Below are 26,228 nucleotides of genomic sequence, written 5' to 3' on the forward strand. Positions count from 1 at the left end.
TCAAATAATGTCCTTGTTTGTTTTCAGTATAAATGGCCACAGAGTTATTTTGTAGTCTACTCTCCCTGCTTGTGAATGTAAACAGTGAGATGAATTCATTGTTTCATATATATAAACAGTTAATGAATGAATCGTAGAGGTGTGTAAACAAAAAAAATCTTTATGGCAGTAAATGCTTCATGTACAGTATATGACACGAGAGACACCTAGTGGACAAAATATTCCTGGGACTAATACTGTTTAGTGACACAGTAAGAGCAGATCTGGAAACTTTGTATAATGTATAGTTTGTATTTAAGTGTCTATGTTGTGCTTTTGTTTTTGTGATTTTGTATTGAACTTGTTGAAACTTCATAAAGATTTATTTTAAAAAAAGAAAGGCAGCATAAAATGGTGTATTTGGTTAGATTAAGAGTACTTTAGTAGAAAATTATTCAGAATTGTCAAACTGAAATGAAATAATACAATAGCTCTTGAAACTCAGCTGTTCACATAATTTGTCCCTGTTTATTGCATTAATATATTCCTACTTCATGTTAAGTTTGTGTCCATTTAGAGTTTGAAGAATTGTTTCAGTTTTTTGTTTATCTCATGGTTTGGTTTATTCTATCTCAAATCAAGAATGACTGTTACATGTATAGATAATATAGTGGAAGAAATAAATTAAGAATTGAAATAAAGAGTGTGTACAGGTCAGCTTTCACATTGATAGATGTATTTTTGATGTAACAGTTGATCAATCAAATCATAATATTATACGTTATAAATAATAACATATAGCTAAGTTAAGACAGTTGTTTTCTGTTGCCTCTCATTCTTTGCACTTTACAGTTAACTTGTGTTTAATAATGAATGAAGAAATATTTAAATACTCTCGATGGGTTTTTTCAAAGCAGTAGGGGTTGTAGTTCCCCTTTAAATCTTTGCACAAAATTGACTTCCGCATGAGAAGTCCCGCCCAGCTCACGCAACATAAAACTGCTGTCTGATCACCAGGTCTTGTGACTCTACTGTAAGCATGGTCGCTTCTCTGAAATTCACACTACTGTTGCTGGTCGTGGCATATTGCTGCCAGGGGTTGCAGCACAACTACATCGATGAAGTCGAGGAAGAGGCTCAGCGCGTCGTTCAGGCGTCAAAATATGGCTCTCTGTGGCCTCTGCCGCAGAAAGTGCAAATCTCAAAGGTTTCATTCAAGTTAACCAGCTCCAGCTTCAAAATTGTTGACGCCAAAGAGTCATCAGCTGGCGCGAGCTGCAGCCTCCTGCAGGATGCGTACAGGAGGTGAGAAGCAGTATTTTATTCAGTTGGTTTGTTTGAAAACATTTTTTAGCTCGGTACGTGCCCCTTTCAGTTTTTCTTGATCCGTTATGAGAGCACAAACCGCCGTGCTGCATTCAGGGACCCGTCACCGCATGATAAACAGTGTTTCCCTTCTCTGTCTCTGTCAACAGGTTTTATGAATACATGTTTGGCAGTGCTAAAAGGCAGGCGATGAACAAAAGCGGGGGGGCAGGCCCCTCTGAGCTGACAGGGCTGCAGGTGTGGATCACATCACTTGACTCTGAATGTGACGGTTACCCCAGTGTGACATCTGACGAGTCATGTGAGTCTCTTATCTTCCTCATTGATTGTCACATTCAATTATGACATTCATGCTGGTGCTTCTGCGCAGTGCTGGAATGTCAACTAAGTACATTTACTCAAGTACTGTAATTAAGTACAAATTGGAAGCACAAGATTTTACAGACAAAACTTATGTTAAGGTTATAAAATATGATGCACTGTTAAAGATTAAACTGCCCAATTCTATATAAAGTAGCCTAGTTAAAATTAGCTTTACCTTCACAAGTTACAACAGTAAAATGCTGCTTACACATCAATGAATGTCACAGTCACAGGGACCATTTTCTGCACAATGAGTACTTTCACTTTTGGTACTCTAGTTTTGCTAATAATGCTTTCATACTTTTACTCAACTGACTTTTTCAATGCAGGACTTTTACCTGTAATGGAGTATTCTTATGTTGCCGTATGCTACTGTTACTTACATAAATGATCTGAATACTTTCTCCACCACTGCTTTGGCGTAAATGAAATTTGCAAAATCTGTCGGCCTCTACTGATTAGTTATAATGTTTATCTGTTGCTAGTTCAGGTTTCTTTGTTGTTTTAAAAAGTTCAGCTTTATATTGTACAGTGGTAGGAAGTAACTAGTTAGTTACTCAAGTACTGTACTTTAAAACTTTAAGGTGCTACTTTATACTTATACTCCACTACATTTCAGAGGGAAATATTGTACTTTTGACTTCACTACATTTATTTGACAGCTATAGTCATTAAAATGAATACTGAGTTGTGTAACAGAGTATTTTCACGCTGTTGTACTGGTACTTTTACTTAAGAAAAGAATCTGAACTTATAATATAGGGCATCTGTCTGATTCTTCATACTACATTTTACGCATTTTTATGCTTATGACTTGCGAGAGGAATTTGAGATTACCTGGACAGTAGATACTAGGATTAACACTGTTAATATAGCAGTTTAAAAAACCCCAGAGTGCTTAACATCCTGACTTTAATATTCAGTACAATTCATTTTTATTTATATAGCGCCAATTCATAACATAAGTTATCTCATTGCACTTTTCCTATAGAGCAGGTCTAGACCGTACTCTTTATAATATTATTTACTGAGACCCAACAAATCCCACCACGAGCAAGTACTTGGCGACAGTGGCAAGAAAAAAACTTTCTTTTAACAGGCAGAAACCTTGGACAGAACCAGACTCAATGGTGGGCGGCCATCCACACACACACACAGAGAGAGAGAGAGAGCTATTGAGAGAGAGAGCTATAGAGAGAGAGAGAGCTATAGAGAGAGAGAGAGCTATAGAGAGAGAACGCTATATATAGAGAGAGAGAGCTATAGAGCTATAATAATCACCTGCCAATGTGTAACAATACTGACTATGCACATGCAACTGTTTGTGTCCACAGATGAACTGTCAGTGGATCAGCCATATGCTGTTCTGAAAGCACCGAAGGTCTGGGGAGCCCTGCATGGTAGGATTTTTTAATTTTTTTTTAAATTTTTTTTTATGTTATTGCACCATTTCAAAGTAAACTCTGCATTAGGGCTGCAAATAACAATTATCTCCTGATCAGTTAATCAGTAGATCAGAATTTCAAACATCATTAAATTCCTTAGAGACCAAGATGATGCCTTTTTAAAATGCTTGTTTTAATTGAGATAAGATGTGCAATTTAAAATGACATAAAAACAGAGAAAAGTCCTCAGATCAAAGAAGCTGGAAACAGGACATAATATGTGTACGGTATAGCTCTGCATGTATTTGTATATGTAATATGCACATTCAAAAGCTGTTCTGTTAAGATGCTAAGTCTGATGTGGCTCTGCGGCGCAAACTTGACACCCCTCCCTGCAAGATAAAATCACAGTGTGTGTTTGTTACTTTGGAACTTTGCTCACAAATCTAGGGTGCGTTATCAAGTGACAGTAATTTAATTTTATGGTATCTTAAAGACTACCAAGAACTTTACATGATTACGTACAATGTGTTTCATTTGTATTGCAAAATTTGCTTCCATCGTTTTTAGGTCTGGAAACATTCAGCCAGTTGATGTATGAAGATGAATATGGAGCTGTAAGTGATTGTTTCAAATGTTTTATTCATAATGAGGACATTTTGTTGAATGGGTCAGGCTGATTGAACTTTGTATCTTTTCAGAAAAGCATCAATTCAACAACAATCAGTGACTTCCCCAGATTTGCACATAGAGGCATCTTACTGGACAGCTCTCGGCATTTCTTGCCCATTAAAGTCATCTTGGCTAATCTGGTACGGCAGTAAGACCTTCTTATTTTGTTTTTCTCATTTTTTAATTGTATTTACTGTTGAAATAAATTTTTTTTTTTTGTTTATTCATACAGGAAACAATGGCAATGAACAAATTTAATGTTTTCCACTGGCACATTGTGGATGATCAATCCTTCCCTTACCTGAGCCGAACGTTCCCACAGCTGAGCCAGCAGGTCAGTAAGACTGGTTATTGGTGTTAAATCGCAGCAAAGACAAGTAGAGTTTTTCATATTAGGACATTATGTTTGTCATAATCCACCAGAAGAGCATGTTCATTAAACTGTTCACAGGGAGCTTACCACCCATACACACATGTGTATACACCCGCTGACGTGAAGATGGTGGTTGAGTTTGCCCGCCTGAGAGGCATTCGTGTTATACCGGAGTTTGACACTCCAGGACACACACAGTCTTGGGGCAAAGGTGAGTTGTTTTTTTTTTAATTCTTTCAAAAACTACCTGGAAGCACTCAGCAAGGATATATCTGAAAACAATAAAGCATGAAAAATGTGGATCTGCTCCACGTCTTTTCCTCTCAGGCCAGACAGATCTGCTCACACCCTGTTACTCTGGCTCCAAACCCTCTGGCACCTTCGGACCAGTGAACCCCATCCTGAACACCACGTATGACTTCATGAACCTCTTCTTCAAGGAGATCAGCACTGTGTTCCCTGATGCCTACGTTCACCTGGGAGGTGATGAGGTGGACTTCAGCTGCTGGTGAGACTGTGTACACAATATCAAAAAACCTCTCCTCAGCATCAAAGACTAGAGAGTAGTTAATATTGGCTGCTGTTTTTTTGCCCTCCAGGAAGTCCAACCCGGACATTCAGAAGTTCATGGATCAGCAAGGTTTTGGACAAGACTACAGCAAACTGGAATCATTCTATATCCAAAGGTGCATTGCTCATTTTATACTAAAGTAGGTTGCTTGTTCTCTATTTCTTATTCAAAAGAGAAAGAATTAGATTTTTTTTTGTGCCTTTTTTGATCTGATAGACTCTTGGATATCGTCACCACTACCAAGAAAGGCTACATGATCTGGCAGGAGGTCTTTGACAATGGTGTTAAGGTAACTGAAGAGAAATAGTGTGTAATGCCATATCAGTAAAGTTATTTCCATGTGAGAGTTAAGAATGTAGGACTTTTATATGCTAACTAGACCAAGATTTTGGGAAAAATTTGAGTGTTTTATTGATAAGTACTTTATCACCATTAATAGGTCATTTGTGTTTTTGTTTTTCATTCTCTGTTGTTATTAAAGGATTAGTTGACATTTTGGGGGGAAAAAGCTTATTTTCTTTCTTGTCAAAAGTTAGATGAAAAGATCGATGCCATTCTCATTTCTGAACGCTAAATATGAAGTTATGGCCAGCAGCCGGTTAGCTTAGCGCAAAGACTGGAAACGGGGAAACAGCTAGCCTCTGTCCAAAGGTAACAAAATCCACATACCACCTCTAAAGGTCTGTAATTAACTCATATCTCTTTTGCTTTATCCAAACGACATGCTGTGGTTTTAATAGGGAAAGTTACTGCAGCCGATTGGCTAGCATAATCTTGTCATTGTGATGTTGCCGGGCAACTAGCAGAGACACCTGGAAGTCACTGCTGCCGGCCAAGAAATTGTCAGGTGCGTAACCCTCCATAAAACCACAACATGTCGTTTTTACACTTCGGTTTTTGTATATGACTTTTATATATTTAACCAAACAAGATATAACATGTGATATGTGATTAGTGAGCTTTAGAGGTGCTGGTAGGCGGATTTTGTTATCTTTGGATAGAGCCAGGCTAGCTGTTTACCCCCGTTTCCAGTCTTTATGCTAAAATAAACTAATTGGCTGCTTATGGTAGCTTCATATTTAGCATACAGATATGGGAGTGGTATCAATCTTCCCATCTAACTCGCCACTAGAAAGCAAATGAACGTATTTCCCAAAATGTCAAACTATTCCATTAACTAAAACCAACAACTCGTAGTATTTAACCTAAGCACAGTAGCTTGGTCTGTAACTATTCCAGCTAAAGGCAGACACAGTAGTGCATGTGTGGATCGGCGGCGGGTCTAATGAGGAGATGGGCAAAGTGACAGCTGCAGGGTACACCACTATCCTCTCCGCCCCATGGTACCTAGATTACATTAGCTACGGACAGGACTGGCAGAAGTACTACAAGGTTGAGCCACTCAACTTTAACGGTCAGTTTTCATAAAAATGGCATCTTAAGTCGAATCAATTTATTTGGTGGAAAGCTCTGATTTGGTCCTGCTTTAATGAGGCAAAAAAGAATTCTGGATTTTTGTTCAACAGGCTTACGCTTGAAAACTGCACAGTTGTGACAAGTAGAGAGTCAGACATAAAGTGAAGATGGGGCAGTGGGGGACTGATGTAGTTCACTGCTGTGGAGGACCAATCCTGGTGTATTTGAAACAATAAACCAATGAACTAAATATTCAAATAAAATGAGAAGTAAATAATGACAATGTTGCATGGCAAGAAGGTACACAACTTGTCTTGGATTCAAATCCACCAGCCTGGGGAAAATAAGTCCGGTTTGGTCCTCCATAAACCTGGACTAAGACAAAAGTTGGACTGAACCTTTTTTAGACACTTAGAATAAAACAAAAGACACATCAATGTCTTAAATACACTTGAAACAATAGAAGGCTCGGACATTTTCGTCCCGTCCCCCCCCCATTTCTTTTTTTATCTTGCTTATACTGACACTTGTATGTATGTGTGCTGTGTAGCTGAAACCAGACACACTTATCCATGTTTGGAAAGGAAACCAGCAACAATACCAGAATGAGATGGAAAAAGTTACATCATCAGGGTACCAGACCCTGCTGTCCACTCCCTGGTACCTGAACCGTATCTCCTACGGCCAGGACTGGCAGGGCCATTACAAGGCCGACCCACAGGATTTCAAGGGTTTGTGTGATTCTTTTTTCCCCTGCCCATTTCGACTGGTCATTTGCTGTGTATGCACGATTGCTTTTTTTCAGTTTCAGTATTTACTCAAGGATATTAGGACTCATATGATTCCATTTTATTGTTCTGTTGTTGGTCTGACTCAGATTTTATTAGCAGTATTGTTGACTCAGCACATCTGAAATGTCATCAAGTTGTTTGTCACTCCTGTGCAATGTGTAAGCCTGTCGAATGAACAGAGGGAAAATATCTTAATTCACTATCAGGAGAGAAAATCACCATATAAATGTAATTAAATTAAACATTTTATTTCATAATCACTCTAGTCCAGTGGAGTTTTAGATTCCCTGGATGTTGTTTGGGCTGCCTAATCTTGTCAAATATTACATTTTAAAAACAGGAACTGAAGAACAAAAGAAGCTTGTGATTGGTGGAGAAGCCTGTTTGTGGGGAGAGTATGTGGACGCCACCAACTTGACACCCAGACTCTGGTAAGGCTCATGTGATGCCTTAAACTATTATCAGAAAATAAATGTTTTTTGAAATGTGATACATCACATAACTGACTGATTTTTATTTTGTTTTTTTCTTGTCTTCCATCGCTCCCAGGCCTCGTGCCAGTGCAGTGGCGGAGCGGCTATGGAGCGCCAAGAATGTAACGGACCTCAACGATGCCTTCAACAGACTGTCTGTGCACCGCTGTCGTATGGTGGAGTAAGTATCGGAAGTCTGATTAAACTATTAATTTGCATCTACATCAGTACCAGTCTCCAAATGCTTTATTATCATCTAACAGACATACTGTATGAAACATTTATCATCTAAACTATCTTTTCCTATGTAAGGCGCGGGATCCCGGCTGAGCCTTTGTTTTCCAGCTACTGTCCCCGTGAGTACAGAGGTCTCTGAAAGCAATTGAAAGGTTGGCCATGGAAACAGAAAAAGGAAAAGGAAGTGAATCCATATACTGTGGACTCTATGCTTTTATTTTAAACTGCAACGCAAATGCTAAACTACCTTTTGTAGAGATGTCACAGTACCGATGCGTCATCCTTTTTAAATTTGCTCTACAGAACTGTTGATCACATCTAATGTCAAACATCTTGAATTTATGAATGCAAGGTTTTTTTTTATGAATGTTTGTATAATTGATTGTGAATAAAATGTTGACATTTTAGGTGCTAGTTTTATATATTGTTTTAGATATTTAAAAAAAGAAAAGAAAACAAGTGTATGAAATATTTGGCAGCAAATTTATTTTGTATCCAGCTAAAAACATGGTACACTATTCATATTTTCCTCTTTCCTGCAGTGGGTATTCACACTATAAATAGCATTTTACTCAGGCTACTTGTCAGTAGTCAAGTCTGATATTTACTGTAAGTCCTGGGAAAAGTCTGTTTGGGTACTAGCCATGCCTCTGTCTCAGAAGACCATTGGTCCCATTGCTGAACAGTTTCAGTGTTGAACAGGAGATCACAGCAGACCAGCAATTCTTTTAAGGAGGGTGTTCTGGTCCTGGGGGTTCATGACGTCATAGGTGTCCAGCTCCAGGGAGAAGGTGGCATTTCCAGATGTCAGTGTTCGCAAGATCGTGGAATAGCCCTTTAGAAGGAAACGGGTACGAATAGTCAACAATTGTCAGAGTGACCAATTAAACCAAAAACTGCTGACAAAATGTTTGAATTGGATGTCATCTCACCATCATCTCAGCCAGGGGCACAGCTGCTAGCAGCACCTTGTTGTCGTGACGACTCTGGATATCTCGGACGGTTCCTCGTCTTTGTGCTAAGTCCCCCAGCACAGTGCTAAGGTGTTCCTCCCCGACAGTCACCTCCAGTGACATCACTGGCTCCAGGACCTGACCTCCTGCTAACTTCAGGGCCTGCGTCCAAAGAAACAGAACCGTGGCTTATCTATTAATAATCTGCGGTTTACAGTTATGACATAGGAAGCCATAATGGTTTACCTTAAGCATGCAGCGGGACACACAGGCGGACACCATGGCAGGAGACGTTCCTTGTTCCATGCTGACACTTTGGATCAGTGTAGATACACCTAGTAAAGGATAACCTAGCAATGGACCTGAAGGTGGAAGCAGGCATTGAAAACTACTTACATTTCAGGGGGTCCAGTTACTTCTTAAATAATACAAAAAGGGCAGGACATGTTTGCAAGAGAAGAAATTAGTTTTGTTCAATGATACCTTGAAGAAATGAGCTGTGTACTCCATTCTCCACTGCCTCTTTCATTTCTGCTGATAGCTGCCCCTCATAATCCTCTGTAAAAGCTAATTTGCATGAACCACCCGTAGAGAAGATGTCCACAGGTCTGACGGCCAGCTCCACTGTCACAACATGTCGTCTCTCCCCAACAGTACGGTCCAGCGTATCTACATTATAAGATAAGCAGGAAAATTCATACAGGAACAAAAACTGGGACAAGTACAGTATGTAGTTGACAATCATTTCTCCCCCACTGATAACCTAATGCACCGATTAAGAAATGTGTTTGTTGTACCTGTAGTAGAGGCCTCGTGGAGAATAGTCTCCCTGTAAGCCACCTGTAGTGGTCCAAGGTGAGTCTCAATGCCATACTCTCTTCTGATTCGATCATGGATGATGTCAATGTGCAGCTCTCCCATCCCACACAAAATGGTCTGAGGATGGAGAGTGACTGACATTTATTTGACTCATTGTGGCAGAAGCCCTGACTAAAAGTCCTGGCTAATCCAATGATGGTATTACCTGGCCAGAGTCCGGGTCTACCCTGACTTTAAGACTGGGGTCTTCTCTCTGGAGGCAGTTGAGTGCATTCTCAAGATCTTTCAGGAAAAAAAATACAATGTGTGAGTGAATACACGGTTTCTGGAGCATGTGTAGCAAAACTATAATCACTGTCACTGACCAGCCTGTTTGGCCATAGTGGGCGGTTCTATGGTGCAGAAGAAGACGGGGTCAGGGACCTCCACCCCTGAAAGGACCACGCTGGCCTGTTCCCCACACTTCTTCCCTGCCCTGCTGTCATTTTGGGCTCGGCGGGCTGCAGCTGCTGCTGAAGCCTTAGATGAAACGATGGTGTCCCCTGTGACTGTCTGAAGTGAAAGTGGAAAACATAAAATAACCCTTTTTGAGGGGAAAATCTTCAAAATACGAAATGTGACGTATGATGCACTACCTGCTTCAGTCCTACAGTTAGAGCGATGTTTCCCGCTGTCATTAAAGGGATTTCCACATGCTGATCGGCAAACGGCACCAGCAGCCTGCTCATCCTCTCACTATACACATGATACAAATAAGAGTTTTGACATCTACTAATGGTTTTGGTCAAAATTGATTGGTAGGTCAGAGGATGATCAGGGTTGTGTAATTATAATGAAAACTACGTACACGCTGTTCCTATTGATGTTGTGGACAGCAGTCTGTGGTTTCAGAGTACCAGAGTAAATCCTAAGAAATACCAGAGGACCACGCTGCTTGTCATGGAGAACCTTGAAGGCCAGAGCACATAAGTCGTCCTTGTACCACCGCCTGTAGGATGATGAATGATGAACAGAGCTTATGGTGCGACAACAATGAACAAATGTACATAGAAACATATTTTCATAACAGCGTGGCATATTCATCGAAGGACAATTCCAGCATGATTTGAATTTTTGCTAATTTTTATCCATCGTCCATCCATTTAACACTAATTGCGACAGTCTACTTGTGTGCGTCACAATAGAAGATAAGATAGCTTCTCAGGCTCATTCAGACCCATTAAATTCCATGTGACAAGAAAAACTACTCCACAAAATTGAGTCAGTATAGATGAGAAGCAGATAATCACATTTAACAACATTTAAGTTGTATTAAAGATAACTAACTTCAGCGTATGAACTTTTACAGTCATCACTTAAATATTCAAAAACACAATAGTATAAATGAGACAGACACATGTCTTAATCTCCACTCACTGCATAGATTTGTGTATTTTCCTCTCCAAAATAAAACTTCTTAATAGCTGGCATTCTCTGTGGCTAAATTCAATCCCAACCAGTCAATAGACAAAGAAAGATTATTTCCTCTGCAACAGTCCATGAAATTAAATTGAAGCAGAAAATAAAGCCTGAAAATAAGTGCAGCTTACGACTATCACCCTCTTCCCAACTAGGAGTGCCTCATAGCTGTGGTTGTTTCAATACTTATTTTGTAAAACAAAAAATGCACAAAGAAGAAAACAGCAAAGAATAATATGATAAAAGCACTGAAAAAAAAAAAAAAAAAAAACAGTATTGGAATGCAGAACCTCGACCAAAAACTCCATTCATGCTGGAATCGTCCTTTAACTCAAAAGTGTCAAAACAGTTCTGGTCTAAGTCAGTTATAGATTAAAGAATTCACTCACACGAGGTCATGGTGCCGTTCATTGGGGGCTGGCAGGTAGGCGGTGATGGCATCTAAAAGAGGCTGAACACCTTTGTTTCTCAAAGAGCTCCCACAGAGTACTGGGACGCCTTTACGGGCCAGAGTCACCCGCCGCACAGCCTCCTGTAGCTGGGGACACATTAGCACTGTTTACTCTGTATTCACAAGTAACAGTTACTTTATAGGTTTATATTGTGGTACCATGCAATACAACGCTTACTTGGATGGAGGGAACAGCATCAAAATTGTCACTAAAATCAGTCAGCAACAGTTCAGCAAACTCATCATCCAGATCAGCAACCTGTGATTGATAACGGAAATATAAACTGGAGAAGAAATCTGGAACATCTTAATGTTTCAACATTTAAAATTGTCAACATTGCTGTAAATGCTTTGACATGTACCTGCTCAATTAAAGCTGCCCTGGCCTCACTGACCTCCCGCAGGAGTTCTGGCTCGTCAGACTGGTCAAGAGGTTTGCTTTCAAACATTCGTCCATCATCTCCCATAGATCGTAGCTTCCATATCAGCTTCTGGTTGGTTAACAAGTCAACCACACCTAAGAAGTTTTTGCCACTGCCAACAGGAATCTATGAAACAGGATAGCACTCCATGAGACAACTAAATGACATGGTGACATGCTCCTATTTCGTTTAGGTTTTTAGGTATACTTTCTTTGTCTAGTTAATTTTTACAATTGAGTCATTACAAATTACGCAGTATAAAAATACATTTGGACTTAATTGGCTTATTATTAATAAGCCTGCTTGATGCAACTTGCGTTGATAACCACTTATCAGTGTACTAATAATCACAGCTTTATTTACCTGTATTCCTACCGGTACAAGTTCAAGTTTTTTTATTGTCATATGCACATCAATTACCGTGAAGCAGTCATAAGCAATGAAATTCTTAATTCTCAGGCTCCCTCCAACAATGCTCAAACAATATGTATAAAAAGAAAATTCCTACCTGCAGGAGGACTGGGTTGGCTTTCAACTTCTGTCTTATGCTCTCAATGGAGAAACTTAGGCTGAGAGAAGAAATTAAACACAGTTTCCAGTTAAATTTTGAAAAATAAGAACAAAACTCGTATATGTTCGGACTGTTTAGTCGCTCACTTTGCTGCAGGCTTATCCATCTTATTCAGGAAGCAAACACAGGGAACATGGTGCTTCTCTGCTTGTCTCCACACGGTCAGAGTCTGAGCCTGTTGGTGTTTTCACGGCAACAGATGCGACTGTGTTCAGAGTGTACCCAGTTATGTAACACGACAAAGTTTTAAATGAAAAAAAGAAGCAGTGTGCTAACCTCAACACCGGCAGAAGCATCAAACACTGCAACAGCCCCATCAAGAACACGAAGTGCCCGCTCTACCTCGAGAGTGAAGTCAACATGTCCTGTAATCACACACACACACACACTTGAGTGGCTTCTCATTTCCATTGGAATGTTTTATTCTCACAAGGATGCTATTTCTACCTGGGGTGTCTATAAGGTTTATTCTATGACTTTTCCAATCAAACGTGACTGCTGCCGACTGTATGGTGATGCCACGCTCCCTCTCTTGAGCCATAAAATCTGTGACTGTATCCCCGTCGTCCACATCTGAAAGCAACCGAGTATCAGAAATAGATTAAAGAGACAGAAACAAACAGGTAATCCATGGGTAATAAAGAATTAACTTTGTCCACATCTTGTTTTCACCATCCTACACACCTCCTAGTGCTCTCGTATAGCCGGAGTAATAAAGCATCCTTTCTGTGGTTGTTGTCTTTCCTGCGTCAATGTGGGCCATAATGCCGATGTTTCGGATCCTGCAGATACAGTGCACAAGTTATCACGGAGCCTAGAACACAGCTGAATCTAAAGAGCAGAGACTGCAGAATGCAATTACTTACTTGGATATATCAGGGTTGACCACAGCCCGCAATGATTTGACATCATCTATAACAGAGAAGTACAATAATGATGATCTGACATCAGTGATGCTATGTGTATGTTTCTATGACTGACTATATTACCCATTATCTTATTGATTAAGGGATTAATCATTTAGTCAGAAATAATAACTAATGCACATCAAAAGTTACAACCAAAGTGAAGTTTTAAAACTGCTTGTATAGTTCACACACCCCCAAAAAGTATATATTGAGTTTCAAATTTCATTCTTGACCTTGCAAACAACAGTTGACAAAACAAATTCCATTTAGTAGCTGTTCTGGAGCTTTCAATCAAGTCATATGATCTTCATTAGTAGATGTTCTTCTGATTATCTGATATGTTCTTCGTCAGAGTGGACTTCTGGTAAGTGCTCAGAAAAAAGGGGACATTTGAAAATCTATATTTCCATGACAACAGGGCAACCTCCATCTGCCGATGAAGATCATGTGATATGATCAAAAGCTCAGCTACTGAATGGACCATGCGGTGGTGAGTGTTTTGTCAACTAAATATATGATTTATAATGATGTGAAACTGAAAATCCATAAAGCATCTGTAAAACTTAAACCAGCAAATGTCTGACTTTTTTACTTGATAAAAAATCCAGTAATTGTAAAGTAGTAATAAATAAATTATTTTCTGTTGCTTGACGAATCAATTAATCAACTAATTAAGGCTTGTTCGTCAGCATTGGTTAATCATAACGGATCTAGTTATGAAAACAAAGTACCTGGAAGAAAGCTGTAACGTCTTTTTACATGGCAGCTCACTCTACATCTGCAGCTTTGGAGCCCAGCAGTTAATAAATACCTTCCCTGTGAATGACAACGACCATGATATAAAGTCAACATGATATTAATATAATGAATCACTAACAGCATTTAGTTTTCGCAAATTATATCTTACCCAAATCATCCCGCTTAATGTCGGAAAGGCTCTAACGCGCATATTTAATGTCTGCTTATCTTCCAAGCTTTTTCTTAAGAATCATTTTGAGACTTAGACGCACCATTGTAGAGCAACATTGCAGTCAAAATAAGACTAGAAGAGCAGTCAGACAACCTGCTACGGCTACACCATAACAATAAAAAAGGGACTTATAGCTATAACCAGAAGATAAATACAAAATTTACCCCAGACTAAAGCATTAAAATGTCCTACAAAACAACATAATCTAACTATACAGCTCTCAAATGTTACGCTTGCATAAGGTACAGCCCCAAAATACATCCCTAGGAACAAGCGTGTGTGATTTATATTTCCGGGCACGAAAATAAAATTGGGCCCGTCAATATCAACAATTTTAAAATTGTTTGATATACGTACATAAAGTTATCCATCATGTTTTTACTCAATACATATATAATCATGTATTTTGTCTTTAATACGGTTCAGTGTCACGGTAAACTTTTGTTAATCCGAAGCCGTTCATATTAAACCAACGGACAACCCGTTACTTCAGGATGACGTACTTCCTCTAAGTATCGGCTTCGGGGAAAACAACATCTAAAGGACCCCAGCCTCAAGCAAAAAACACCAAATATTCTGCGGTTTTACCAACTGTTAGTACCTGCGACGTATTCGCTGTAACACCTAACTCCTTTCACACAAAATGGTAAGAAAGTAACCGTTTTTAATTGAATTATTTTAATTTTATCGGGCAGTTTAACAGGTTAGCATATTGTGCTAGCATTAGCTTTAGTTCACATGTGGCGGGGTGACGTGCTGCTCTGCTCTAGTGTTGTGAATAGTGTTAATATTAAAGCCACTTGATCTCCACTGACAGAGATGCAGTTGAAATAATAGGTGTATGCGCATGAAAGATATTTGTAAAACTTAGGTGACTTGTTTACCACCCATATGCTGTGCTCCTCGACGAGGTAGAATTTCTCATAACGTCCGAGCCTGTAAGTTTAACATTCGTATGAATATTCATTACGTTTTATTCAGTGTAGATATCATTGATGTGCCCAATCATGAAATAGTAGGTCGCTAGGTTTTGCCTTTAATTTGAAATTTAAATTAACTTGGTCGCCAAGTGATTTATTTTTTTGTATGCGTTGCTGGCATTCGTGTTTCGACACGAATAAAGGAGTAATTTATCTGCAATTAAGCAGCAATTAAGAATTATTGAATAATCTGCAAATACATTATTTATCAGAGCCCAAAGTGACGTTTTTAAATTGCTTGTTTGTTTAATGAACCGTCCCTAACCCAACTGTATTAAATTCACAATTATATAAAACCGAGAAAAACATTCAATCATCACATTTGAGAAGATGGAACCAGAGAATGTTTGGCATATTTGCTTGAAAAATGACTGAAACTATTAATCAGTTATAAGTTGTAGATAAATTGTCAAAGACATTACTTATTTAAGTTGTCAAATTGGCAACCTAGACACTAATCTAGCTCTAAATAGATTTTTAGTTAATGGGAATATGAAATGATAAAAGCTTCTAAAAAATGAACACATAACATATATAAGGGCCACTGTAGGAGTCATGTTTATTACATAAGAATGGTTTAATGCTCTATCCAGAAGTTAAATGTAAAAAATTTAAATACAGCCTGGTTCCTTGGATGTCAGTTTCTCAAACTTGCACCATTAAGTTATATCAGTCCACATTAGAGCTTCTATACTGTATGCAGCATCCTGCATTGTAATTTTTACTTGGAAGTGGAAATTGTATATTTCTGCACTATCAGACTTCGTAACCAAGTTGAATTAAAATGAATGTTTGCTTTTTCTGTTGTAGCCCCAGAACGAGCACATTGAGTTACACCGCAAGCGGCATGGCTACCGTCTGGACCACCATGAAAAGAAAAGGAAGAAGGAGAGCCGTGAGGCCCATGAGCGGTCCCACAAAGCCAGGAAGTTGATTGGTTTGAAGGCCAAACTGTACCACAAACAGAGACATGCAGAGAAGATCCAGATGAAGAAGACGTGAGTATAGACAGAGGAAAAACTGGGGTTGTCTTTATAAATGCTGGCTGTTTTTAATAAACACATTATGAAAACTGAACCCAATGAGCAGCCAAACAATTATGACTTGTATCTTTGCAGCATCAAAATGCATGAACAGAGGAGGACCAAGCAGAAGAACGATGATAAGACCCCAGAGGGAGCAGTGCCAGCCTACCTGTTGGACAGAGAGGGACAGTCCCGTGCTAAGGTCCTCTCCAACATGATCAAACAGAAGAGGAAAGAGAAGGCTGTAAGTACCAGCTGAAATCTGCTCATCAGCAGCCCCTTCTGTGGTTGTCTAGTAGCATGCCACAGTAAAGATCTCCTGCTTTTATGCAAAACATATCTTTCACCTGTTAATTGTATGGTAGTGATATAGATGTGTGGAAATAATTTAATCGGTTTTTAAACACAAATGTGCAATGTTTTCTGTAGGGCAAATGGGAGGTTCCCCTGCCAAAGGTGCGTGCCCAGGGAGAGACCGAAGTGCTTAAAGTCATCAAAACTGGAAAGAGACAAAAGAAAGCCTGGAAGAGAATGGTCACCAAAGTTTGCTTTGTTGGCGACGGCTTCACCCGTAAACCTCCAAAATATGAGCGTTTCATCAGACCCATGGTAAGAACACAGAATAGTTTTGAGTTTAAATGTTTTATATGGCATGTTACATTCTACGCTAATCTGTAACACTGTTTCTTCATGGGCATTCAGGATTAATGTTAAAGTTGAATTGTGCGTTTCTGTTTTAAGTGCCTAACTCCTAAATGGCCTCCCTCTCTTTATTCTACTTTAGGGTTTGCGTTTTAAGAAGGCTCATGTCACACATCCAGAGCTGAAGGCCACATTCTGCCTTCCCATCCTCGGAGTGAAGAAGAACCCCTCCTCACCCCTCTACACTTCTCTGGGAGTCATTACAAAAGGAACAGTCGTAGAGGTCAACGTCAGCGAGCTGGGCTTGGTTACACAAGGAGGAAAGGTTATCTGGGGTGAGTGCTCAATTTTGTGGGAATCCATAAATCCATTGGTCAATGTATTTACATGCTCGAAAGTAATGTGTCTATTACGTACTTTTGGAAACAATTTAATGTTTACCACCCATATGGTGTGCTCCTCAGTCCTAGACGTCCGAACGGTGTTCGAACAGCCTCTAAGTTTAACATTCGTGTGAATATTCATTACGTTTTATTCAGTGTAGATCTCATTGATGTACCCAGTTATTTTGTTATGAAATAATAGGTCAATTCAGAAACATCTGTGTAAACAATAAATCCAGCTTCCATTTTCATTTAAAAGGGTTAAGCAATAACTTGATAAACACAGCGAGATATTGCATTAAAAACCTAGCAAATTTTATCTGTAGCTGGGTAAAGTGTGCACATGTGCAAGACCCCAGATGTTGGAAATAACATCAAGATAAAGGTGTTGAAGGAATTAAATCATACTGTGAGAAATTCTAAGGTCTGCAAAACATTTGAAATGTGATACTTAATGTAAATATAGTGTGTGTGTATTTATATTAGTGCGGTATGTGATAATGTTATAACTAAAATATTTCTTTTACTTCACAGGTAAATATGCCCAGGTGACAAATAACCCAGAGAACGATGGCTGCATTAATGCAGTTCTGCTGGTATAAGACTCTTGACCTTTATACAGACTGTGCCTGGTAATTTACATGAGGAGTGTTGATTACAACAAAGATGCAACAAGCAATGGGCTTCAAATCACGGGACTGTCTAGAAGATCGCTGATGCTACACTTGGCAACGCAGCAGTTTTTCTAACAGGAGGACGCTCAAAGGAAAATAAAATGGGGGTGATTACTGTGTTAAATTTCATATAAATAAACTTGATATGACACAAGAATTTTTTTCACTTTTATCCATTTCTTTGCTTACTTGTAAAATACTCTATAAAATAAGAGAATAGTTAAGTTAGTTACGATAGCTATTTACCCCTGAAAACAGCAGCACAGACCCTCGCTGATATCCTGATGGGTCAGAGATGTGTTTAATAAAGGAGGGTAAGAAAAACAGGGCTTATTGTGAAGAGCATGGGTTGCGTGATTCTAACAGAGTGAACCAGAATTGAGCTGTCGAGCCATGGAGTCAACTCAGCTCATGTAATCAGACTAATTCATGCCTGGTTTAATAACGTCTGTTCTTTAATGTTCTTGAACATGGATCCAAAACATCAAGCATATATCTAACAAGAAAGCTGCTTTCTTCACAGCAACATAACACATATTAAACATAATGTGAAAAATGAAATAGCAAAACAGGACAAAACCACCATAAACAAAGCAAAGCATGTTCTAGACAAACATCATACAATATAATGACCCTGCAACGAATGTGACCATACATACATTTGGTAGTTTTTGTTACCAGCACCTCAGGTAGTAGGTACAAAAATGGCCAATCAAGTGTGCCATATTAAGTTGAATGTCTCCAGTATGCCTCTATGTTATAAATCGAGTGAGTTTTGAATACAGAGGCCAGAGAGCCTCCACCTGAACAATGCCAGGCACAGTGCTGCTTAATAAAAACCGAACATATTCCACTTAGTAGTAGCAGTCTCCTTGTATTTAAAAGTAGTGGACTGATTCCACGGCAATAATCTGAAGTAATACCTGCGCAGTCAGTCGAAACAGCTTAGATGTATGAGCAGAACCAGTAGAGCGTGTTCTTAGGATGGACTGACTCACCCACATACGATGTGAGCTATTGGGTGACATTACCAAGACGAAAGACAGCACAAGTTGAGATGTTGCTGGATTAGTTAAAGTACAAAATTGATTAAACGTGTATGTAAACGTCTAATGCTCTTCCCCTCTGCTGAGCAAGTATTCCCTAATAGCTTCTGGCCATAACTGATTTATTAAACTACAGGGTGGTGAGTGGAAACAGTACATCAGCATTTAACAGTATTACTGTAATCTTCTGAAATGTTTACTGTAATCTATTATTTTCATAGAAAACCACAGCTCACAAAGGGAGTCAAACAGCACTTGTCTTTACTAACAAGCTTCTTCCTCTTCCTTCCCGTGTCATTGTGTGCACTGTGCTATGTTGTTTGAGGGAGAAAATGGCAGGAAGCAGCTTACAATAAATTTGCAGCTTCTAAAAACACAGAACATCTGGAGCAGCAGATTAAATCTTGGTGGGCTGCAGATTTCCGTAGGTCATCAATGGATCAAAACCAGACTACAGATTTGTAACGGGCCTCAGACCTGGGGCCAGGCTGAGCACAAATCTGTGGATTCTGGACTAAAAATATGTACAGTATTGGAAGCAAACCATCAAATTGATGATAAACCAATTTCTGTGTGTTAAAAGTCTGGCATCATTTATCTGACCTTAGCTATAAACTACTTTAATTTATCAAACAGCATAATATAATATGTCTATATATATTTATAGGTACAGTAGATATGCAAAAACAATATGCACTAACAAAACAGCATGTCCATCCATCCTTATGCAAGATAGATTATAGTAGAGGTACAGCTTGTATGAAAATAACTCCAATTCCTTTGACATACGAAGATGCACATTGCATGTTTTGGTGCTTCTAACTTATGACTTTACTGTGTCCATGTGCTCTTTTACTCAGTAACTTCATTTCAGCTTCATGCTTTTACTGCAACCCTACCCTTGAAAGACAGAAGGACAAGGCCCTGCCTGCAACTTCTACCGGCATCTACAGTACCACATGATGTCACAATTGTCTCTCTTCATTTTAGCCTAGAGTTGCACTTTGCACAGTAGTGTTTTGCAAGCTATTTGATTATTACATAACTCCTATTTCACGCCAAATTTTCAGCTGCCACTTTTGGCATATGTTCACCATCAAATTTAGTGAATAGAGGAGAGCCAAATCTGAATGATTAGAGTTCAAATGGAAGAGAAATGTTGGTGGAATTAATTAAGTTTGGTTCTTCGCATGAGACACAAACAGAAGCACCCATAGTTATTCTCAGACTGGTGTGCTGATTATTTAGCTTCTCTGTCCATAGATACTGACTGTTTAGCTTCCTATAGAATCACAGTATACACTAATTACTAGTGCCGCTTTTAAAACAAGCTGAATCTGTATTAATACAGACTATATCCAGAGCCTTTAGGCTTTATACTTGTTCTTCTATCAGTGTAGCCCTGCAGATTTGACAAATAATATTTCTCTCACTTGTTACTTTGGGTTGTATGCTCAGTAGCTACTGTATATGTTTGATATACACTAGATAAGTAAGCATATTCCAAAACCCATGAGAAACTTGGATTTTTGTACCAGATATCATTTGGGTAACTATAAGTGACTTGTGTAACTGAGCAGCTGCCTTGTTAATGCAGTGTTGTCAAAGATGTTCTGTAGTGTTCCGTGCTATTTAAAAGTGTTTTAAAACTTCAAATGTTGTCCATACCTATATGAAGAGAAAAAAACCTCATGTTTCTTTAATAGCAGTGACACCGACCTACCAAGAGCTGCACCGAAAGATGTTTGGGGTCAGCTTTTCTCTAAAACCAGCTCATTAAGATACGGCTGCTTCTTTACATCATCACATCTGTAGTTCAAAAATCATGCCCTGCGTTCTTCTTAGAAACAGTGACACCAAGAAAACTTCATATTTTATTTGTGATTTGTTTGTCTGGTGCATCCGCACCAACAATTTTCTTTTATAGTCCACTAAAAGCCCCCTTCACCTACAGGTAACTGTGAGCAATTGTACAGAAAAAGTTAAATAACAGAACATTTTCTTCCACAATGTTAGGGAAGAATAGTATTGTGTTTTGAAAGAAACCTTTTAGCTCAATTTTAAATCAAACTAATTGGATAATCAACTACTCTTTTATATACACTATCATTAGAATTTTGTATTCTGAACTGTCTGCATTTTTAAGAATAAAAAAAAATCAAGTTTTGGCAAAATATTACACAATGTCCAAATGTAGCTACAGAGTCCAGTCATGGTTTTAAAAAAAGTAATTAACTCTAAGGCAAAATTACATCTGGAAATATTTCACTATGGACACGTCCATATCCATTACAGTGTATATTACTCATGTATAAACAATCTATTTGTAATGTATTATATTAACCAAATTAGATATTAAGAGTGTGGCTGTACTGTATAAAAAACTTGTAAATGTGATACATATAAACAGAATGTTCTGTATTATGTATTTAAATAGTGAGACTTTGCTATAAGCCCTGCTGACTACCTCGCCTCACCAACCACGACCAACTTTGAGTGTTAATGTACTCATATGTACAGTGGAGGTGTGTGTAAAATAAAATTTAAAAAAATTAAGGCAAGTGTTTCCAGTAATCCATATATACGGAGTACACATGTTTTTTAAAAAAAAAAAAAAAAAAAAAAGCACAACAGTGATATGCCATAGTTTCACTGACAGAAGAGGAGACACCCTGTTAGTCCTTAAGAAGCTCTCAGGAAAACAACACCGTTTTTGAGACTCATTGAGGTGTGACACAAAAGAGAGATCAAGCCCCTTAAGCAGCTACAAAGGATAGCATTTCCACCTTATGATTTTTTTCATTCAACTGGCACTGTGCTCTTTCATCAGCCTCTTCATTCTGTTTAAGCGAGATGCAACATTGGAGAAGGCCCGCTGAAATCCTTCCCGCGGCCATGAGGTCAGACAGAGAGATCTCCGCAGACCTCTTCAGAGTTCAGTCAGCTTAACTTCCTCTCTTAACTCATTTGGCTGAGAGCATGTTTTGTTAAAAAAGTGCACATAGAGATCGAACGTAGCGTCCATCAGATGCTGACATTATGTGTAGTAGTCTAACTTGCTCTGTATCGTCTTGCAGCCTTTGACAGAGAACACTCTCTCAGATTTGGGGAAATAGACTAAATCTCTGGCCACCTGGTCTGCCACGTTCTGGTCTGGCTGAAGTCCTCTGGCTTTCATCTCGGCCATGGCGCACTGGACAACGTGCCGGTACTCCAGAGGCAGAAACGGGACGAAGAAGTCCACCAGGTGCTTGTCAATCAAACTTGCATGCCGCAAGCCACCTACAGGAAGAGATTAACAGATACTTACAATAGTACAAAAATCCACATTTTTCATCAAATCAAAGTTTCTGAATGAAAATGACTCCAACGTACAGAGCAACACAAAGAAGTATTCATTTAATTCATACTCACTGTTCTTGTTGTTGAACACTGATAAAGAGATCAATGTTTCCAGGTCTTTTAGTTCGATCTCTTCTCGAGCTCGTCCTTCATTCCAGAAATCTAAAGCTGTCCGTACGATGTCCTCCCCTCCAGCATTGCTAGGAGAAAGATCCAAAACAGGCAACATATTAGAGTTTGCCTCTGATCATCTGTTGTTACCACCGTTTACATTAATCAAAAACCAATATAACACATACAAATATACATTCTATTCGAATATGTTATTTTTGGCAAACCAGTGGCGGGAGCAGAATAAGCTGCTGGTATGTAGTGTTAGTACTGGTTGCTATTAGAGCAGCAAATTATTGTAGTTCTGTGTACTCATCAAGTGAATCTTTGAAACATTAAAAGTGAAGGTTTAAATATATTTAATAGTACAAATAAGCTCACTGCTGCTGTGTTGAGTTTTCATTAGCTAGCTTTAAGCCCCAACACACCAAACTGTTACCAAATATATCTCAAAGGCAGCAAAATGTTTCTACAATGAATGCATCACATTCTTTTCATTATTGTCAAACGCAAACAACTTGTGGAAAACATCCACAAAACGTCTCCTCAAGCTGAGCATATAATACCACAACCACTGTCAAGATTCTGCTAGAATGACATTAAATATCACTGAATAATGTGACCCTATAAAGTTACATTATTCAGTGATACACTTTCGTTCCCTGGATTGATACCATTCTGTGGTTCAAATGAAGATGTTTGACTTGTCAGACTTAGGGAATGCTTTTTACCTGAGAAAGATGAAGATGGCTTTCCGATAAGAAATTCCATCCAGCTTTTCGTAGTAGTCCAGGTACGGCTTAATGCTGTCAATCAAGCCAGGATGCATCTTGTCCATCTCATCAAAGATGAACATGGAGCGTGCACAGTTGGTGACATTGCCTTTGATCCACTGCTGTAACTGAGCCTGAGGAGAAACAGCAGCATATTTAATCCATACAGGAGACAAAACAGAACAATGGCACTGTATTTCAGTGAAAGTAATTGGATTCTACTTCTATTTGTGATCATACCTTGTAGGTATCCAACTGACTTGAATGTGGGAAGTGAAGTTCAGCTGTGAAAACATGAACAAAGCTGCTGTCCATTCCCTCCTTGTAAATGTTTTCAGCAATCAGGTTACTAACAAAGTTCTTCCCTGTGCCGGTCCATCCGTGCAGAGAGAGCACCAGGGGCTTCTTCGGGTTGTCATTGCTCATGAATCCATTGACAGCTTTCAGGATGATGCGTGAGGCAATGTGCTGTCCGAACAGTTTGCTTTCCAGGTCAGCCTCGAGACCTAGAGAGTGCACAGCAGAACGTATTACAGGATCAGTGGCTGCAAACACCTGAATGAAACACCTTTCTCAGCATCTCCCTCAGGAAATTGTTCAGCTGAGGTGGTCAGTCACAAAAATCTCACCTCATCTCATGATCCATTTTGTTATTAGGTGAGAATAGCCACACTCATTAAATATATCAAATCAAACTTCATTTGTATAGCCAAAGTGTATCAAAGTGCTCTACAGGCGACTAATAATAGGTGATAATAAGACATTACAAATATGAACAGTAAAACTATTGGAGACTGATGCACACAAAAATAGAAATGATAAACATTTAAACAACAATTTAATTAAATAAAATGTACATAACGGCCATAAAGCATTCTAATCAAAAGCCAGGCAAAGAGGTAGGTTTTAAGTTTACATTTAACATTAAAGACATCACTTTTAGCTGCTCTCAGCTCTGAATTTCCTCTCTGGAGATCAATAGAGGCTTATCTTATCTCATCCTTGCCAGAGCACCCCGATGGGGCAGTCCTGGTTCACACGTTGCAAGCATGCCAGCCAAATAGGCCAGGGCAAGACCATGTAGAGCTTTATAAAAGTTGTTTGCTTTAGGAAAATAGCACATTTTCTCTTTTTAGCTTAAGGTTCAGGTTTTATTTTACGAAAAAGTACTAATTTTAGAGCTGACACGATTAGTCGGTTAATGGATTAGTAAAGATGAATCTGCAACTAATTTGATAATGATTTTTTTTTGTGTGCAAACAATACCTAATTCCAGAATCGCAATTGTGATGATATGCTGTTTTTTTTGTTTTATGATAGGAAACCAAATATATTTGGGGACTGGATTTCTGGTCAAACAAAACAAGCAATTAAAGACGTCACCTGGGGCTTTAGGAAATTGTGAAGGTCATTTTCACCATTTTCTGACAGATGAATCAATTAATCGAAAACAGAAGATTCATCTACAGTGAAAATAATCATTAGTTGCAGCCCTGATTATTGTCTTAAGATGTTAACGGAGGTGACTTCCGCAATAAAACCCTATATAAGACTGAAATCCTGGCCTGAAACGGCGTGATGGGTGCCTGCAGGGGCCAAACGTTGTTAATTGTTATTTCAGAATGTTTTATTATTGTTATGTTCCGGTTCTGACGGTAAACCTCCCCTCCCCAACTAGTCACTAAACTTATATTGTCGTTGAGGCTGTACGTTAATGTAAATAATTAGGATTACAAGTTTCTCCCTTTAGTCGCGTTAAAACAAACTATTTAGATCGCGCAACTGTCTATACATTTACATGCTGCATGTGCTCACCTGTTGCATTGAAGGCTATCCATTTCGGATTACAATTTTCATGTAAATAATTCCAGATTGTCCGTCCGAGAGTCGCACTGACACCTACAACCACTGTGGTTGTGATCGGATCAATCGTGTTTACCAGCACAAAGGCAGTCGAATAAAAATACAACAAAAATAAGTGTGCCACTTTCATCGTCGAAAGCACTTAATTCCTGACATCAGTCGTTTTATGTGGTAAAACCGCGCTAAACCTGCAGGCTAACTAGCCTAACAACCTGTACAACGGGGAACTTCCTTATACGTCACAAACACGCGACTTAACACAGAGAGTTCTGTTCAACAGAACATCAGGAATGTTTGACAAGTTTGAAAATGATGCACAATAAAATAAAATGAAAGTATTACAGTTAGCCATATACAAGTTTATACAATTTAGGTACTTGTATAGCTAGCTGACGATGTAACAGATGCACTCGCTCGGCTAACGTTAAACCAATCGCTGATATTAGCTAGCAAACAGCAAAATGTTAACAGTTGACAAAAGAATCAAATGTGGGGGGTAATATGCTAGCTGGATATCCCTGTGTTACCTGTCCTGTTGAAAGAAATCCACTCGGGTCGACAGCACTCGTGGAAATAGTAGAGGATGTTCTGGTAACTAGCTAAAAATCCAGTCAGAGCCGCAGCCATGCCGACCGCTATGCTGGTGCTGATGGGCTCGATCGCCTCAGTCATACCGTAGCAGACGAGCATCCACAGCAGCAGGACGTGTCGCTTCCTCGGTTTCATTTCGCACAAATGTCACTGCTTCATCAAACTTAGCTAAAAACAAGAAGAAGAAAAAAAAAAAAAAACTCAGTGTGCGTCAAATTGTTTGCCAAAGCGGACTGAGTCAACACAGTGGAGACTGATGGTAGTGGGGGCGCTGTGGTTGTCATGCATACACGGAGTTTACGTGACGTCAGAGTCCAAAGGTGACGTTCACCTGAGGCCAGATGAAGTCCCACCATGGTACCCATGTTTCCAACTCTGTTAGAGATTTACCTTTTTTATCGTAACATATTCAAGGTTCCTCTGAAGCGCTCGTTTTTCATAAACATATGCTATTATGCTGGTCTGTTTTTTACAGACATAATTTCCTAAATACTAAATATGGAATAGAAGTGGCATTTAGATTCAAGAACAAGACATTTATTTTTAAATAACAATTGGATTGATAGGGGGCAGTCAATTTATTCTTTCTGTAAGTCACCTACTTTCATACCATCATACAAAGAAAGCAAAATAGCATCTTGGGTCCCAGGAATATATATT

The 26,228-nt window shown here is 39.0% G+C and overlaps 4 protein-coding genes across 6 annotated transcripts; 2 read left to right on the forward strand and 2 right to left on the reverse strand.

Moving 5' to 3' along the window:
• Positions 1-962: 962 nt before the first annotated feature.
• Positions 963-7,993, forward strand: hexb (hexosaminidase B (beta polypeptide)). Of its 2 annotated transcripts, none has more exons than XM_044175367.1 (14): positions 963-1,284; positions 1,455-1,606; positions 3,003-3,068; positions 3,624-3,670; positions 3,755-3,865; positions 3,958-4,059; positions 4,177-4,309; positions 4,426-4,606; positions 4,698-4,784; positions 4,886-4,958; positions 5,909-6,083; positions 7,217-7,307; positions 7,426-7,530; positions 7,662-7,993. In XM_044175367.1, the coding sequence occupies exons 1-14, from the start codon at positions 1,019-1,021 to the stop codon at positions 7,723-7,725; spliced, it is 1,653 nt and encodes a 550-aa protein (XP_044031302.1). In that variant the 5' UTR covers positions 963-1,018; the 3' UTR covers positions 7,726-7,993. The 2 variants fall into 2 exon arrangements, with proteins under 2 accessions (XP_044031302.1, XP_044031301.1); XM_044175366.1 differs by lacking the exon at positions 5,909-6,083 and adding an exon at positions 6,636-6,816.
• A 57-nt stretch (positions 7,994-8,050) lies between these two features.
• gfm2 (GTP dependent ribosome recycling factor mitochondrial 2) lies at positions 8,051-14,415 on the reverse strand. Its single transcript, XM_044175365.1, has 20 exons — positions 14,076-14,415; positions 13,900-13,984; positions 13,127-13,172; positions 12,945-13,042; positions 12,708-12,833; positions 12,537-12,625; positions 12,347-12,435; positions 12,198-12,258; positions 11,630-11,815; positions 11,446-11,526; positions 11,206-11,354; positions 10,206-10,346; positions 9,994-10,093; positions 9,724-9,910; positions 9,564-9,640; positions 9,337-9,475; positions 9,023-9,208; positions 8,786-8,901; positions 8,519-8,701; positions 8,051-8,421 (listed from the first exon to the last, which is right to left on the reverse strand). Exons 1-20 carry the CDS (start codon positions 14,115-14,117, stop codon positions 8,293-8,295), a joined length of 2,310 nt encoding a protein of 769 aa, XP_044031300.1. The 5' UTR covers positions 14,118-14,415; the 3' UTR covers positions 8,051-8,292.
• A 211-nt stretch (positions 14,416-14,626) lies between these two features.
• On the forward strand, positions 14,627-17,999 carry nsa2 (NSA2 ribosome biogenesis homolog (S. cerevisiae)). The gene is made up of 6 exons (XM_044175378.1): positions 14,627-14,784; positions 15,929-16,116; positions 16,237-16,387; positions 16,573-16,752; positions 16,928-17,120; positions 17,703-17,999. Exons 1-6 carry the CDS (start codon positions 14,782-14,784, stop codon positions 17,768-17,770), a joined length of 783 nt encoding a protein of 260 aa, XP_044031313.1. The 5' UTR covers positions 14,627-14,781; the 3' UTR covers positions 17,771-17,999.
• Positions 18,000-20,749: 2,750 nt separating this feature from the next.
• On the reverse strand, positions 20,750-25,857 carry tor1 (torsin family 1). 2 transcript variants are annotated; one of them, XM_044175368.1, is made up of 5 exons: positions 25,505-25,857; positions 23,355-23,620; positions 23,073-23,248; positions 22,303-22,430; positions 20,750-22,170 (listed from the first exon to the last, which is right to left on the reverse strand). In XM_044175368.1, the coding sequence occupies exons 1-5, from the start codon at positions 25,701-25,703 to the stop codon at positions 21,926-21,928; spliced, it is 1,014 nt and encodes a 337-aa protein (XP_044031303.1). In that variant the 5' UTR covers positions 25,704-25,857; the 3' UTR covers positions 20,750-21,925. The 2 variants fall into 2 exon arrangements, with proteins under 2 accessions (XP_044031303.1, XP_044031305.1); XM_044175370.1 differs by lacking the exon at positions 25,505-25,857 and adding an exon at positions 24,930-25,215.
• Positions 25,858-26,228: the final 371 nt, after the last annotated feature.

This window comes from Siniperca chuatsi, linkage group LG18 (genome assembly GCF_020085105.1).
Source record: "Siniperca chuatsi isolate FFG_IHB_CAS linkage group LG18, ASM2008510v1, whole genome shotgun sequence".
NCBI lineage: Eukaryota > Metazoa > Chordata > Actinopteri > Centrarchiformes > Sinipercidae > Siniperca > Siniperca chuatsi.

Coding starts and splice junctions, on each gene's coding strand:
- hexb (XM_044175366.1), top strand. CDS start 1,019: ATGGTCGCTTCTCTGAAATTCACACTACTGTTGCTGGTCGTGGCATAT. Junction 4,060..4,176: donor TCCCACAGCTGAGCCAGCAG/GTCAGTAAGACT, acceptor AACTGTTCACAG/GGAGCTTACCACCCATACAC. Junction 4,607..4,697: donor GAGGTGGACTTCAGCTGCTG/GTGAGACTGTGT, acceptor TTTGCCCTCCAG/GAAGTCCAACCCGGACATTC.
- gfm2 (XM_044175365.1), bottom strand. CDS start 14,117: ATGCGCGTTAGAGCCTTTCCGACATTAAGCGGGATGATTTGG. Junction 11,527..11,629: donor GGGCAGCTTTAATTGAGCAG/GTACATGTCAAA, acceptor TATCAATCACAG/GTTGCTGATCTGGATGATGA. Junction 10,094..10,205: donor AACATCAATAGGAACAGCGT/GTACGTAGTTTT, acceptor TCATGTGTATAG/TGAGAGGATGAGCAGGCTGC.
- nsa2 (XM_044175378.1), top strand. Junction 16,117..16,236: donor AAGATCCAGATGAAGAAGAC/GTGAGTATAGAC, acceptor GTATCTTTGCAG/CATCAAAATGCATGAACAGA. Junction 16,753..16,927: donor AGCGTTTCATCAGACCCATG/GTAAGAACACAG, acceptor ATTCTACTTTAG/GGTTTGCGTTTTAAGAAGGC.
- tor1 (XM_044175368.1), bottom strand. CDS start 25,703: ATGAAACCGAGGAAGCGACACGTCCTGCTGCTGTGGATGCTCGTCTGC. Junction 23,249..23,354: donor GTCAGTTGGATACCTACAAG/GTATGATCACAA, acceptor GTTTCTCCTCAG/GCTCAGTTACAGCAGTGGAT. Junction 22,171..22,302: donor AGTGTTCAACAACAAGAACA/GTGAGTATGAAT, acceptor CTCTTCCTGTAG/GTGGCTTGCGGCATGCAAGT.